At 35.9% G+C, this 15293-nt stretch overlaps 2 protein-coding genes across 2 annotated transcripts in view; one reads left to right on the top strand and one right to left on the bottom strand.

Moving 5' to 3' along the window:
- The window catches only part of trub1 (TruB pseudouridine (psi) synthase family member 1), a 5817-nt gene extending 4772 nt beyond the window's left edge, over positions 1-1045 (bottom strand). Inside the window, exons 1-2 of the mRNA XM_016572226.1 lie at positions 722-1045; positions 474-572 (exon numbers count right to left, since the gene is read on the bottom strand). Of these exons, the coding sequence (XP_016427712.1) occupies positions 474-572; positions 722-845 (223 nt within the window). The 5' untranslated portion in view covers positions 846-1045. The remainder of the gene's footprint in view (positions 1-473; positions 573-721) is intronic.
- A 980-nt stretch (positions 1046-2025) lies between these two features.
- ablim1b (actin binding LIM protein 1b) overlaps positions 2026-15293 on the top strand; it is an 82476-nt gene continuing 69208 nt past the window's right edge. Inside the window, exon 1 of the mRNA XM_016572408.1 lies at positions 2026-2198. Within this exon, the coding sequence (XP_016427894.1) occupies positions 2186-2198 (13 nt within the window). The 5' untranslated portion in view covers positions 2026-2185. The remainder of the gene's footprint in view (positions 2199-15293) is intronic.

Below are 15293 nucleotides of genomic sequence, written 5' to 3'. Positions count from 1 at the left end.
CAACCAACATAAAACAAGAATCTGGCTTTATCCAATTATCCAGTTTCCATTTCTGTTCTAAAACGTTCTGTGCAAATTATTGTATATGCATATTGAGTATTTAATTAGATAATCAGAAAGTGTGTAATAAATAAATAAATAACTGTCTATATATATATATATAATATGTCACCAACATAAAACAAGAATCTGGCTTTATCCAATTATCCAGTTTCCATTTCTGTTCTAAAACGTTCTGTGCAAATTATTGTATATGCATATTGAGTATTTAATTAGATAATCAGAAAGTGTGTAATAAATAAATACATAAATAACTGTTTTTAAGTACTTTGATTAATCAACAAGGGAAGTAGCGTTATGATGGTTAAAATTGTGTTATTATGTCATTGCTGGTAAGACTTCACCAGTGCTCATGGTGTAAATTTTTGTTTGTATAATGTTTCACAATAGAAGAAGATACTTGATTACATTACCAAGTACACCATAAGCATTGCTGTCCAGGGTGCCACCATGGCCAATTTTTAAAGGTTGCTTCTTCCTTTTGCGAGGATTGGGATTTGCAACACCTGCCTCTGTGTAGGGATAAACTCGTTACACAATAAAAAGTATTCTGATAATTACTTTAGGAGTGATTATTTCATTCCCCAATGCAAAAGACATCTACTGCTAAGAATGAATCTCAAGAGGCCCTTAAAAGAACAGAAATAAACAACGCACCTACCTTTTAAAAGCGCCTTCTTCAGTGTGTTTAACACATCCGCAGAGGTGGGACCCTGTTTCTTATAAATGGCAAATATACCATTTAAAGACTGCAATTTGGATAGCGAACTGTTCTGTACAGCCATGCTTGTTGCTATCGGCGCGAGATGATGACGTCATTCGTGTGCAGGTATTGTAGTTCTTTCAAGAGTGACCGTTTGTTTGGGTCAGTTAGTTATGATAAGCACCTTCAAAATGGCCATAAAATCACCCTCAGTTGGAATTGCAATATTTAATATTGCCAGAGCAGATTCATTCCCTGTATTCCACCTAAAATCCTACTGCATCACTAATCTGCATCAAATCCTGCTGCATCACTCAGATCGCAATTATATGTCACTTACTGGCCACTGAATGCTGCTCCGGTATAAAGTTCGCAAATGCAGGTAGGATCAGTTTCCCATAGCAAGTCTTAACTATAACTTAAATGCGAAAGCTGACTCTAGATCAGCTGTGGCGGACACCTTTTATATTAGCCTACATTGCCTGCGTGCACAGAGAAAACTGGGCCTTTATCATAATATAATTGTCTGCTTTCGTATATAAGCATTTTCGTCCTTCGTATTTTACTAACTCGTATAAAAGCAAATCTACCAGCATAAAAAAATATTATAGAGTGATACATTATTCAAATAAAGGCGTCGAAGATTGTACCTTTAAAGTTCACAGTAAAATATTGAACCACATGATGGCGACATTTACCCACTATTACTGAAGAAGTATAGACATAGGGTAAACAAAACAATGTGTCGGATGTTTGTTATATTTTCACATATCAATTAGGCCTATATAATAAGGATTATGAATAAGTATTATTATTAAAGTAGCCTAGTATTAGAATAAGTAGGTTATTATGCAATTAGACTAATATTGTGTTAGCCTACTAATAGAGGGTTTATTTATTTTTATAACAGTATTATTATAATTCTGTTTATTAATGCATTTTTAGAATGGTACATTTTAAATGGTACATTAACCAATTGCGATCTTTATAAATGTACACACTAGACAAATCACAGTGATTTTAATCTTCGAACAGAAAGGGTCTGAAAAGATAATATAAAATATAAAAACTTAAAAAGCAATATCACAATCTGTTAAAGTCAGAAAAACAGTAGTTACTATTAAAGCAGGAGTGGCTAGTCAAAATATAACTGCTTCAGCTGTAACTGTAGCCACATACCGTAGCAGTCAGTTTATCTTTCAGGACACGCCCATTGTGTAAGCCTCCGGTTCCCGTTATTCAGTCGCGCTTTGTAATGATCACTGATGCCGAGCGCCAGAGCTGCTCCGCTGCTCATGGACATACAGCTCGCACACTTTCTGCTTGTCTGAAGTCGGGGACCTGTGTTTTGGATTGAAAGGCACATTGGCGACCACCGTCATTTTATTTCAGGAGGAAAATCCACAGTTTTCTTACTGCATCATGTCAACAAGAGGTAACCAGTTTTTTATGTAGTTTTAAAAAGGCATGTTCTAATTTGCGAGGACAAATGTCTTATTCATACGTAGCCTACTCAAAAGAGGTCAGTCTATCTGACACGAGTTTGATTCTGCTGAGAATGAAGCTAACTTTAACTTGAGACGCGATGAGACTGTCATGCCTCTACACCTGTCCTGAAACAGTTGTTTTTGCATATGTCAAATCTGACAACTACATGTGAGTTAAACTAGTAATGCTACATGCATTATCGTAGTAGCCTACTTAACTATAAAAATTTAGTAGCCTATTAATTTGCTTTTTTCTGCTTCTGATGTGTAGGCTATTAAAATGGAATTTTGATTTGTTTGATGCATTAACACAATTTGTGTAAAAAAAAAAAGTTTGGGAGACAGTTTTGGCGAAAGGTGTCCCTTTATCTGGATAATTTTCTTTTTGACTTTGCATAATATCTCACAATTTCTTCAGGGATTCCTGACAAGGTCTGGTTCCAAACTTCCAATTAAAAAAGTGATATTTATTGTAGGCCTATTATATTCTTTACAGACTTACAAAAATGACCTGAAGACAACTGAAGGGTTAAATAAGTTCAAGAAAGGACACAGCGAAGAAACAAAGCCTATTACTTGACTAGTGTATTATTTGCATTTTGTCCTCTCTTCTTTTCATATTAGTGTCACACAAGATGATGCTATGTATATGCCCACTGAATGTTTCTTCTTATTATTCTTGCTTTGACATTTCAAATGGTTTCTGGACTTCAATTACAGACTCACCGCAACCACTGCAGATGATTTGTGATGCTGAGTCTATTTAAAGAATCGGGCTACTGCCACCATGAGCCACAGTCATAAGCCTCGACCATGCTATAATTACAGCATGTGTTCAAAAACTTGTGTGTCTAAGAAATTATTCTTGAAAAGTGTTGCAGTATTATTGATTTAGCTTTTGTGATTTCTAAGTCTGAGACTTGCTTTTCTATCTCGGCTAGAGAGGCTCGAGTGGATGAATGCCAGTATTACAGAGTTTATGTAGTTTTTTTTAAATAATTATATAGTTGTTCTCAAGAATGGTGCTTTTCTTCAAATGGTGCAGTCTTTTTGAATTAAATCTAAATGACAAAGACTGCAACTTAAAATGAAGTAGATGCAGAATAGTTCTGTATATAAGTCTGGAGGTTTTTGGTCATAAAATTCCTGCATCAGACATGTTGGCTGGAAGTGTGTTTAACTTCGGTCTTGAGCTTGCTTTCAGACCGTTACATTTTGGTGAAGTCCTATTCACAGCGCTGTCTACTTCCAAGTGCAAGTCCATGTTTTTCTTGCCATGTCCCTATGACCCCTAGTAGCCCAGAGTAATGGAGTTCACTTTAAACTTTGCACTTAAGATCAGCAAGCCATTTCCCAGTTGTCCAGTCATTTCATTTTAGTTGTTGAGGTCACTGGAGTGCAATTATAACACCAGACATCTGTAAAACTGTGGAACAAGTTTGACAAAGCAAAAACAATTAATCAAAATCTAAGTAGGGATAAATAGAGCAAGCTGTCACACAGTAGGTTATATCTTACTAAATATAAGGTTTGTGATGAAACAATGAATGAAACGTCATGCAAAAGCAAAAAAGCTCTTTAATGGCAGGATCTGTTGTACCAGCTTAGAATATAAGTGCAACTGCTATTGGGGCATGTTGTCACAAAAAGGTTAATGTGTGTTAAATAAACTATATCTTTTTTTTCCTGGGAAATAATAATGGAAATATTTAATAACTTTTTTGTAGCCATGACTTAAAGGCATGTAATTTAAAAAAAAAAACCCTGAGAAATATTTACTGAAGTAAAAAATTGTGACAACTACTTCCGTTCTCCTCTATTCAAAAGAACAAACAATTAAACACTAACTGGTAGATTTTCTTGACGTGATTCTCAATATCCTCCCAATTGTTCACACATCTATTAATGGGGCATTCCCTCTTTCTCTCTGTATCTCCATTTCTTGGACCCAAGATCATTGTCAGCCCCTGGGGAAGCCCAGTTAAAGCTGTCAGCTGAAATCAGTGTGAGAATCTGAAAAGTAAACCGTCTCTAACAACATCCAGCGAGCAGGAACCTCTCAAGACTTGCTTTTCTTTGGGCTTTAATCAGAGCAGTGATACCACTGTTTTCTTTCCCAACAGCCCTCACATATATTCTCCAGGAAAGACGACTTTGTGACAGCTCTATCACTTTCACCTTCAGAAATTGGCAGTTTTTGAGATGGAAAAACAAACTGATGATGGTTCAGTGTGTTTCTTAAAGCTAGGTCAGCCAAAAATTCAAATTCTGTCATCATTTACTCACCCTCACTATTCCTTTAATGTGTTACAACACAAGAAAATTATTCTAAATGACTAAATAACTTCTTGTGAGATATTTCAAGACTGATTAGACTGAGGATTGTAAACGAGGTGTGCTCTACATATCACTGTCCCAATTCAGGTCATCCAAGCCCCTGTAAGATATGTCTCTTATCATTGCTTTAAGTGGTTGTCAGACTCTGAGACTTGTCTCTTGATGGGGGTGAGCAGGATGGAATCCAGAGTGCTTGGAGTTTTGCTGCAATAGAACCTACTCTGTTTGACATGGCTTTGCTTCAGAGAAACGGAAACACAGTCACTTTACTTCAGCAGAATGACACATCATAATTCCTGCTGTCCAGCTCAATTCTACGCTTTCTTTGTATCCTGTTTAGTCACTTGGGTTTAGTCAGAGTTGTGTTTGCTGGATAAATAGTTTGAATCATTCCTGCACATAGCTTCAACGCAGTCAATTAAGCTAAATTACAGGATCCGGCAAATAACTATCCTAGAATATACCGAATTTGTGGTGTAAGGTAATGGCACTGTTTTATGAAGCTCTGATGCAAAAGGTCTATTAAGAGGCTGTTATGATTAAGTAATTAATATTTTTGAAACACATTGTAACATCTATTTTTGCTCTGCAAACAAAAAGCTGAAAATAGTCCAAACAAAATAAAAGCAGGATCAACCGTTAACACTTTCATGAGCAACTCACAGGTATAGTGGCGTTTCGTTCCTGAATGAATCACTATTTTTGAATGAATCATTTGTGTGAGTGATTTAGTAGTCTTACTCCCATATCACATTTATACAGATTGACAGCTGTAACAGATGTGACTCTCAAACCGACCTGTTCAAGTCGCAACTTTATGAACGAGTCACCGATGACAATCCTTTTGTTTTTTCACTAGCTTTGAATATTGAACCTGTAACCACAGTAACACTGACTGAAGTAAATCAAGTAAAAGGTCATATTTCTATTAATGTAAGTGACCAAAAACCACACATAAATTTTTTTTTTAAATATTTATTTTGTTGCAATAATTTCACATTCAATCCTTAAATTAATGTAGAAACAACATAAAGACAGTATATTTTTAATATTTGTATAATAGAAGCTTTTTTAATGACTGAAGGCAAGTATCACTGATACCAATACTACTGATGTGTCTAGGAAATTGTTTTCCCCCTAATATTTACCCATTGACTAGCCATTCAACATTACAGTATAATTGAGAGCTATCAAATTGATCATTTATTAGACTACATTAATATACATAAATTGAATACAATTATCGAACACTAAATCTGAAATTAAATACAGATTAATTCTTAAAGCTATGAAAGTTATTGATTTCTTCTTTTTTCTTTTGTTCTTTGATTAACAGGCATCACAGCAGCTTAGTTATTAGGTTATTTGGCTGCTATTACTTTAAGAGCTCCCGCTGCTGAACATGAATGCGGATCTGACACACATCATATTTTCTCATGTCTTTACATTTTCTGACCTACTTCAGGTCTGAAAGTTTCTATAATGAGCTGACAAGTTGAATCGGGTATGTTAGATGAGGGAGACAGTGCTGTGGTGCTCCAGGACAGTTTGGGAAACCACTGCATTTCAGAGACATGTTGGCCACAAAGCAAGGCACTTGTTTTGTTCTTGAATCTATCAGGTTTGTGTGAATGACTGAATCATGAAAGCAGTTGCTTCTTTCATTTTTTATCGAATTAGTGGCTTTGAACGCGTCAGTTAAGTAAATGATTCAATGACTCGCTTGATTAAAGGCAGTCATTTGTCACCACCTACTGCGCAATAATGTAACCTGCAGAAACAGTCTCACTTAATAGCACAGACTCACAGTCTGTCTAAAATGTGCAAAAAAACAGGCCAAATGTAAAAGTTTAAAAATTGGTTCTTTAAGAAGTCTAAATGTTATGCTTTGAACTGTGCAAGATGCTGACCTTTAGCCGTCGGCTCTGCTTCTTTGTGTGGACTTGGTGGTGATCTGCACTACAGACCTGCCACCGTTAGGATGACCAGGGGAAGTGGAGCATGCTTGCTGATTGCTGGGGTTTCAGCCTCATGAAAGCCACAGGACTTTAGTTGTTGTTCCAGGCTTAATTAAGCTTGATCCGACCAGGAAGCTGCCCCTCTGCCTCTCTCTGTTCCCAAGCCGCCCTCAGCCAGCTGAGCCCGGACCCACTACATTCCTATAACTAGGATGTCACCTCTCTTTGGATGAGCTGGTCAAGTGGAGAGGGGGAAGGGATGATGGAGGAACCAGTGGCAGGACTTGAACCTGCAGTCCTAGGTTATGTCACCAACTCATACTCTTTGAACCCTTGTATGACTCATACTTTTTACTCTTTCTTTCTATGTCCCCATTCTACTTCTGAGGGTTGGTGAGGTGCATATTGTTTAGGAGTTTCATGGAGATCCTGTATGAAGTCACATCAGTGGATCGGCTCCCACTGAAACAATGGTAGGAGCTGGGCAGGACCCAGAGGAATGAGAGTTAGAAACATTTGTGTTCTGTTCAGTGGGTTTTGTTTTAGACATGTTTTACACCACCCTGTGCTTATAAGATAACCTCTGTTTGAATTAGTCCAGACCTCATCTAAAAGTGGAGACAGACATCTCAATGTACTCTACCCAAAAAACACTAGTAGTTTTATAAATAATTCTATGAGGAAAGGCAGCACAAAATATTTCATGGAAATTTAAGAGGTCATACAGGGTAACTGTTACATATTTCCCATTCCATTTCATTCTGTTTCAGATACACACAAATGATACATATATAACATGTACAGTGGGTCCAACCACTGAGACACCCGAAATGCTTTAACATTCTTTAATATTTATCATGTTTAATGCAAACAATACACATTACAATACAAATTGTTATGCAAAACTAGCATTATTTGAGAATGATCCAGTGAGCATCTTGTTCTTGAGTGGAAATGAGAACATCTGACCTTTTTAACAAAAGAGTTTAAATGAAAAAAAAAATCTTTTGACTTTTGGCCTCCTCTATGTATGTACAGTGTACACGCGCGCACTCACACACACACACACACACACACACACACACATATATATATATATATATATATATACCTTGCAGGTGTGTAAGCACCAGATGGAGGCCATCATTCTGATTCCAGCTGACCACACACTCCTGAGCTCTGTATTCCCTGTGGGCTGCTGATTCTGTGCTTCTGCACTAAAAAAAAAATCACCATCCTGACGAATGCTTCATCTGTGCTGAGCTCCAGAGCCACTCGAGAGTCTACAGAGTAAATGCTTAGCTTCAATTGGGAATTTATCTTACCGTGCATTTGGCAAAATGTTTTAGGCCACGTTCTCCTGATGCCTGGTTCATGTCAAAGCCAGTTTGCTTTCCTTAGTTTATCTCACTTTGTGGACAGAAGTCCAGTTACAGACCAGTGGGGGAAAGGGCTGCTGATATTACTGGCTACCAGCCGACTTTTGTCCCAATTATTTCCTGTGTTATTGTAGAAGATGTGGCTAAAAGTAAACCTAGAGATCCCTCTCAAAACAAAGGATCTTTATGCTCTACACTGTAGTAAAAAAATCTTAATCACAAAATCCAGAGTGCATTTGATACCTTGTCTTCTTGATTCTTATAGTGACCTTGTGAAAATATAGAAGAAACCGACATTTTTACTTGTGTGTGTGTGTGTGTGTGTGTGTGAGATTTTGCTTACATTGTGGGGTCCCCAGAAAGACAGTAAAACCTGAAATGACCTATAATCCAGTAGTCTCAAATGGCTAAAGAAACATGCAAAATAATAAATGAAAATCTTAAATGTTTTGTGATGTTTCAGGGTTGGGTTTAAGAATATGTTTCAGTAACAGAAAGTGTTATTAGCTCAGTATTAAAGCAAAAGAAGTCAAGGTAAAGTCAATGTGAGCGTGTGATTCTGCCCCTTTAGCCACGGTTTAAATAGCACAATCATCCAATTTATTGCATTTTCAGACCATCTGTTCTTACATATTTTATTACATCAGAAAGCAGCTCACTCTCCTTTTCCTTCTTTTTTCTTATAGGGGAGTTTTTTTTGCTCTTTTTTAATCTTCGGGGGAAAAAAATGTCATTTTGCAAAACTCCATCCCCTTTGGTTACTGTTGCTAACTGAGACAAGCTTTAAATATTAACTAGAGATTTGCATGAACAGTGTGGGTATTATTCTGAAAAATAAAGTCATAAATAGTTTGTATATTCTTCTTACATGGGTTTGAGTGAATTTTGACATTGCAAAGCATTTTATCTGTGGGTTTTCATTATTTTTAATAAGAAATGGTTAAATTACACAGTAAAATGTTTAAAAACCAGAGTCTGCAAACCATTATCAAGGCCAGAAGAAATGCCTCATTTAAAAGAAATAACTGTTAATTCAAGCCATATTTTCAATAAAAAACTGTCTACTAGACAATTGTGACAGTTTATTGCGGTGTCAAACTATGACAGTTATGCTTTCTTTCAAAATGATTGATTTGGCTTAGAGAGGCCGCCATTATATATACTCTGACTTAATGTTGTTTCAGTACATCACAGTAATAATCATGTAGTCCTGATTGATCCACTTATGAATATTGATGCATGGACGTCCACTTAGCATAAACTGAAGACAGAATCCAATTAGAATGGAAAGATCTTACAATCCTATGAGCCTTATTGTGAGAGCAATATTTGCAGTTTTCCTGGCAAAGTGGGTTTGTGGGTCATCTACAAGGTCACGGCAGTATAAGGGCTTAATTGCTGCATCCAAAAAGACCACCTGCAGTAAGAGCAGAAGCAATCACATTAATTACTTCTTAGCAGGGCACAGTTGCATTAATAATAGCTCTCCAGACCGTGGCTTGGGAGCAGTAGATGTAGGATCAGACATTACTGAAACAGTAGCATCCGTTTTGTTCAGGCTAGTGGCCTGTGTGTTTCTAACACTGTGTTGGGCTCTCAGGTTTACCCAGCATTCTGTCAACCCACGGGATATAGAAACTGACCTTTTGATACCACAACTGATGCTAGGGGAATCTCTCAAATCCAAAATTGAGATATATGGAGCATTTGTCAAGGCATTTTTGCTTGCTTGCAATGTCTGAATGTGTTATTTTAAAGCCCCCCTCCAGCTCAGAGAATGATCAGGCTTGCCTGAATGATGCACACTGACATGACACTGTCCGGGCTTTTTATAAAGGGGTCATTTTCAAATGCTAATAAGGTTTTTTTTTTTCCTGTTTTTTTTTTCATATTTCAGTTTTCATGACCATTTTGACTCTTTTTGATCCTTCAACCTCATGACTTTTTTTTAATATGATGAAACCATAAACCCTTTGCTATTTAAACTGGCCTAGGAAATTAATGTGATAAAATTATGTTTTTAATTATGTTTTTTTCAATTGTATTTAATTTGATTAAAGAAAAGAGAGAATATATAGATTAATGCACGCTTACTTATTCAAAATATTTGAATGGCAGTGTATCGCAGTTTCCACAAAAGAAACAAAATTAAAATTAAAAAAATTAAGTAGCACTATTGTTTTCAACACTAATAATAAAAAGTAATGTTTCTTGAGCACCAATTCAGCATATTAGATTGACTTCTAAAGGATCATGTTACACTGAAATTTGTAATGACTTCTGAAAATTCAGATTTGCCATCACAAGCATAAGTTATATTTTAAAATATATTTAAGATCTGAGTTACAGTATGCTTACATTAGTGAAAAGGGGAGCATGATGAGGAATGAATAGTGCTGTGCATGCGACAAGGCCATCGCCAATGGCTACCTGACATAATTTTAGAGCTGCTGCTAACATGCAATCTCTTTGTGTGATTAGACCCTGAGAGAGCTTTCTCTCGCCTGTCACACTCTTCTTACAGTATATCCAGTCACTGCACATGAGATTTTGCAGTAACTTATTTGATAAACACTGCTTTTTGCAGCAACATACTAAATGGTGCATTAGCAAATAGATTTTGAGTTATGAACCCACTCAAAGCTTTTAATGCTTCAGTGTTAAGACGCATTTCAGATGCAATTAGATGCTTTTATACAGTGTCCTCCTAACCGGGCATGAAGCAATAAAGTGGCAGGCAATAAAAGCTGTTTTTTTCCATAAATGTTGTCCTAACCAGTTGCAACAAGCAAATATGGAGGACGATTTAAGTGCCATTTAAGAATAAAATGAAGAAATCATTTATTAATGTATTAATTCAAAAATAAAAAGTAAATGAATAAATTCACTTTTCAAAGTGACAAATAAATAGACGTAATTAAATACAATAGTATTTTTAAATGGCATTTTTTTTAACTCAGTTGACATTTGGCAAAAGGTTTAAGAAAAGCAGTTTGCAAACGAATTAAGAAAAGTAATTGGCCAATGTTTTGAAATGCTTATTTAGTATAAATCTTTTGGTAAATTGTAAATATTAATTAATTAAATGAATTTAAACATGCCTGCTTATTCATTTAAGCATATTTATAAGTGATTTATCAATTTACAGTTTTATTTTTGAATAAATATTGTAACAATTGGATCGACCCTCTATGAGTGACAGGCTATTCCACCAATCACTTAATTCTATTCCTGTTTTGCGCTGGGAGCCCCGCCTACAGTGAAACCTCACTAGTCCATATTAATCCTCTTCCATATACTGTAACATTTATCTAATCATATACTATCTTCTATCAAATATGTTCAGACTGGCTGTGTTGTAGAGCATGTGCAGTGCTTGTTGCTTGTGGTATCACACCTGGTCAAGACACACTGTTTGATTCGTTTTTGTCTTGCTTGCTTGCACCTTGTTCTCTCCAGAGACTTTGGTGCTATGTGCTCTGGTGCTCGTGGGTCTGTAATGGCACTCTCTTAAGGGCTGAGAGGGCTCTTAAGGTTTGATTCTGAGGTTGGCTGAAGGTTTGAAGGTCGTCCAAACAAATAAACACCCCCACGATGTTTCCGAGCAACCTCTGATACCGTGGGCTGTTTGCACGGTAAACGCCAGGAATATAACTCGAACCAGCCTCACGTAAAATACAGAGGGGAAAAAAAATTTAAATAAAAAAAACTCTGGAAAGGATTACGACATTGTGAAAGAATTTCCCCAACATTTCCTCTTCAAGTGAGTCCAATGAGCACTGACGGAGCAGTTGCTGAAGACTGAAAGCAGGAGGTTTTGTTGTTACAGTATTCTCTCAAGTGTAACCATTTAGCGCAAAGTTGATAAGGCTCTCTTTTTCTTCCTCTTTCTCATAGTCTCTCTCTGTGGGTGTTCGTGAGAGTGTGTGTTTTTATATTTTGAACCCTGGAACAGATGTGGCACATGCCTACTTTGCGGTGTTGCAGGGCAATTCACGATGAGCCAGTTTAATCAGCCAATGGGTGGAGCTGAACATAGCGCTTCACCTTTATTGCTCCTGGAGAGCATGCATCTGTTTGCAAGCCTGTGTGTGAGAAATAAAGCAGGGATGCGGTCATTTAATCCTCACAGTGTGAAGAAACATCCCGTTCCATGTCGTAAATGTCAAAAGCACCTTGTTCTAAATTTCTCAACAAAGATGAATGTGTCTGTGTGGTTTTAATAGCTAACGCAATTCTTTTGGAGTGAAATTCCTTCAGGGATGTTGAATTAGGGTCACACAGCCAGATAAAAAAAAACAAAGGATTTTGTGTTTTCGACTTCATTTGTAATATTTGAAGCACATACCACAGAGATATTTGAATATTTTTCTAATTTGGATCATATAAATAAGAAGGTGTCAAATTATGAGAAGACAAGCTGTTTATTATTGGCATCTAAATGTTAAGTTTATGACACTTCCAACATTGTGTTTATCTATTGAGAACTGCACTGTTAGCACGTGTATGCCATTTTTATGGTGTGCATGCTTATACTTCATACTGTGAAGTGGACCTTGAGCTGGTAATTGCCATGGTGTGCAGTGGACTGTGTTTGATTGGATTAGATTTGCTGTATTTTTGGCCCTGGGTTTTGTGTGTAACAAGTTATTTTCTTGCACTTTTCAGAAGTGCAGCTAGGGGGAGCAACACTTAACAAAATTTCACTTGCTATTAGTTTATATACATTTTCAATACTGACCTGGGTCTTCAGCCATTTTTACACTAAGGACCCCTTGGTGGATATAGAAATAGAGCAGGAATCCCCTGTTTAATATTGTACAAAACACCCTACAATGACTTGCATATAGTATAAGGTTAGATTCCCACCTTATTGTTTCTCTAGATCATAGATGGCACAACATTTCATCTCAACACATTTAATGAATGGCTATGTTCTTCTTAATTTTGTCATTTTGTCTGAATATCAATATTTTAGTCAGTCAAAACATTTTTTAGATAAATTGTATTTATTTTGTGTCTCTGGAAAATAGTGATCTGTGACATTTTATTAATTTACATATTAAAGTATTCTGTGTCTATTTGTCTATGAGGTTTGTATTTGTGGACATATTGATGTTTTTGTTAAGTACAAAATATTGTTTTTATTTTGAAGTTCAATAAAAATACTGGGAAAAAATGCTGTAGGATTTACTTTATTCAGAAACAATTATTCAGAAATTGCTAGTACATTTCACAAATAATAATAAAAAAAAATGACAAGCAACATTTATTTAAACATGAAAAAGTATTTTTTTTTTTGTAAAATGTACACCAATAAGTTCTTTTTTTATTCTTCTTATTCTTTGATTGTTAAAATTATATTAATAAATGATAAAATGATTGATAATGAAAATTATATTTCAGAATAATCTCTTTTTCTGGGATTCTGCTTTGTCAGTTATTCAAAACACAAATTTAAATAGAATGGCTAATTAAGAATTTTATATGAATTATTCTTTACGTTCTTACCACATGTAGGGATTTATCTTACCCTAGTACTATTTGAATGTTTTTACAATTTTTTTTTTTTTTACTAAATTAGTAAATGTTTCTATTTATTACCCTTAGTAACACATTGGCTAATGCAACCTAAATCTAAAAATGTTACAATTTAAAAATAAACACTTATTCTTTTTAAGGTTGGCATCTTCCCCTACCATATTAATGAATTTCCATACTTTGTGATGTTTACATTGCACGGCCATTAAAATAGTCATATATGGTGATACACTTGTGCATCTAATGATTTTGATGACTATACTTGAGTCTCAAAATGGAGAGAGACTGAAATCTTGATGCATTGTGAATGGTTGTTATATAATGTCAGCGTTCCTCGTCATGATGCTCCTTACATTGCCTGCATTCATCTATGAAGTGATTCACTCTTGCCATGAGAAATTCTATACGCCACATGGAGAAATGTTATGCAATAAGACGTGGGCCCGGATGGTGATGAAAGGGAGTATTGTTTGATGTTTTGGAGGAAGGTTATTAAACCATGCAAGGTTAGCTTAATAACCTTCCTCCAAAGGGAGCCGGAGTGGATCCAGTACTATGTCCCATCATTAGCTTTGACAGTCCATGGATAACACATGCATATCCTTTCCTCAGCAACTCGACTGGTCAAGTGTAAGAATGTCAAGATGGATGGAAGGCCCGGTAGCATTATTAAAGAGATTCAGCTTCCAAGTGTGTGGACAAACCCCTGAGCGCTTCTCTGTGCAGATTAGCTGCTTGATTGTGTTGACCTTGCCTGAATCAGAACATATGTGTAATAGGCCATAAGGTGGACAAAGATGTGCATTTTAGAGTGACTGAACATGACAGGTCTATATGTGTGCAGCAGTGGCTTCATATACCATCAGAGAATCCAGAATACTTTTATCTACTTTTCCTACCTGACTGTTGTCAGTATGCTTGATGACTACCTTGCTACTTTATTCTTGTCTAACCTACCTCATGTTGCGGTTTCTCCGGGTAATTTGAATATGTTGGACAGTAGATGGTGCTTTTTGGCCCTCTGAATATTTGTTAACTAAATCGGTCACTCTAAGAGAGCTGTTATTAATATTTCTGCATTTAAAATGCAAAAACTATTATAGCTAGGGCGCAGTGGGTAGCGTTGCATTGCACGGGGAAGCAGGTTTGAATATTGACGTATGTCAAGACCCCAGTGCCTTTTTCTCCCTCGATCTACCTGTATGCTCTCTACTGTCCCCTGGTGCTTCAAAATGGAACTAAGTTGAAGTAAATCGTTAGAAATGTCATGAAACATTGTCAGTAAATTGTATATTAGAGAACAATTAGCAATATTATTTAATATTATTTAATGTTAATGATCTTATATATAATATATATATATAATCTTATATCTAAATATGGTGAATATGCTTTACTTACTTCTATACTAAATGTAGTATAAAGCTATTTTACCTAAAATATAAATAAAAAACCATTTATATCAACCATTTATAAACTATATATATATATATATATATATATATATATATATATATACTGCTGCTCAAAAGTTTGGTATCAGTAGGATTTTTTTGTTTTTTTAAAGAAGTTTCTTCTGCTCATCAAGGCTGCATTTATTTGATCAAAAATACAGAAAAAACAGTAATATTGTGAAATATTATTGCAATTTAAAATAATGGTTTTCTATCTCCACTCCACTCTATTTCTCTACTCCAGTCTTCAGTGTCACCAGGGTGCGAACTACGGGGGAGCTAGGGGGAGCTCGGCTCCCCTTAATAAGACATGGGCTCCCCTGAAAACGGGATTTGTGAAATTTTGGGGGGTCTCAAAAAATATTGACAATGTG

The sequence above is a fragment of the Sinocyclocheilus rhinocerous genome, unplaced genomic scaffold (genome assembly GCF_001515625.1).
Source record: "Sinocyclocheilus rhinocerous isolate Xijiao unplaced genomic scaffold, SAMN03320098_v1.1 scaffold140, whole genome shotgun sequence".
In the NCBI taxonomy this organism is placed as follows: domain Eukaryota; kingdom Metazoa; phylum Chordata; class Actinopteri; order Cypriniformes; family Cyprinidae; genus Sinocyclocheilus; species Sinocyclocheilus rhinocerous.
The sequence above is the reverse complement of the archived record's forward strand: the minus strand, read 5'-3'. Positions and strand labels throughout refer to the sequence as shown.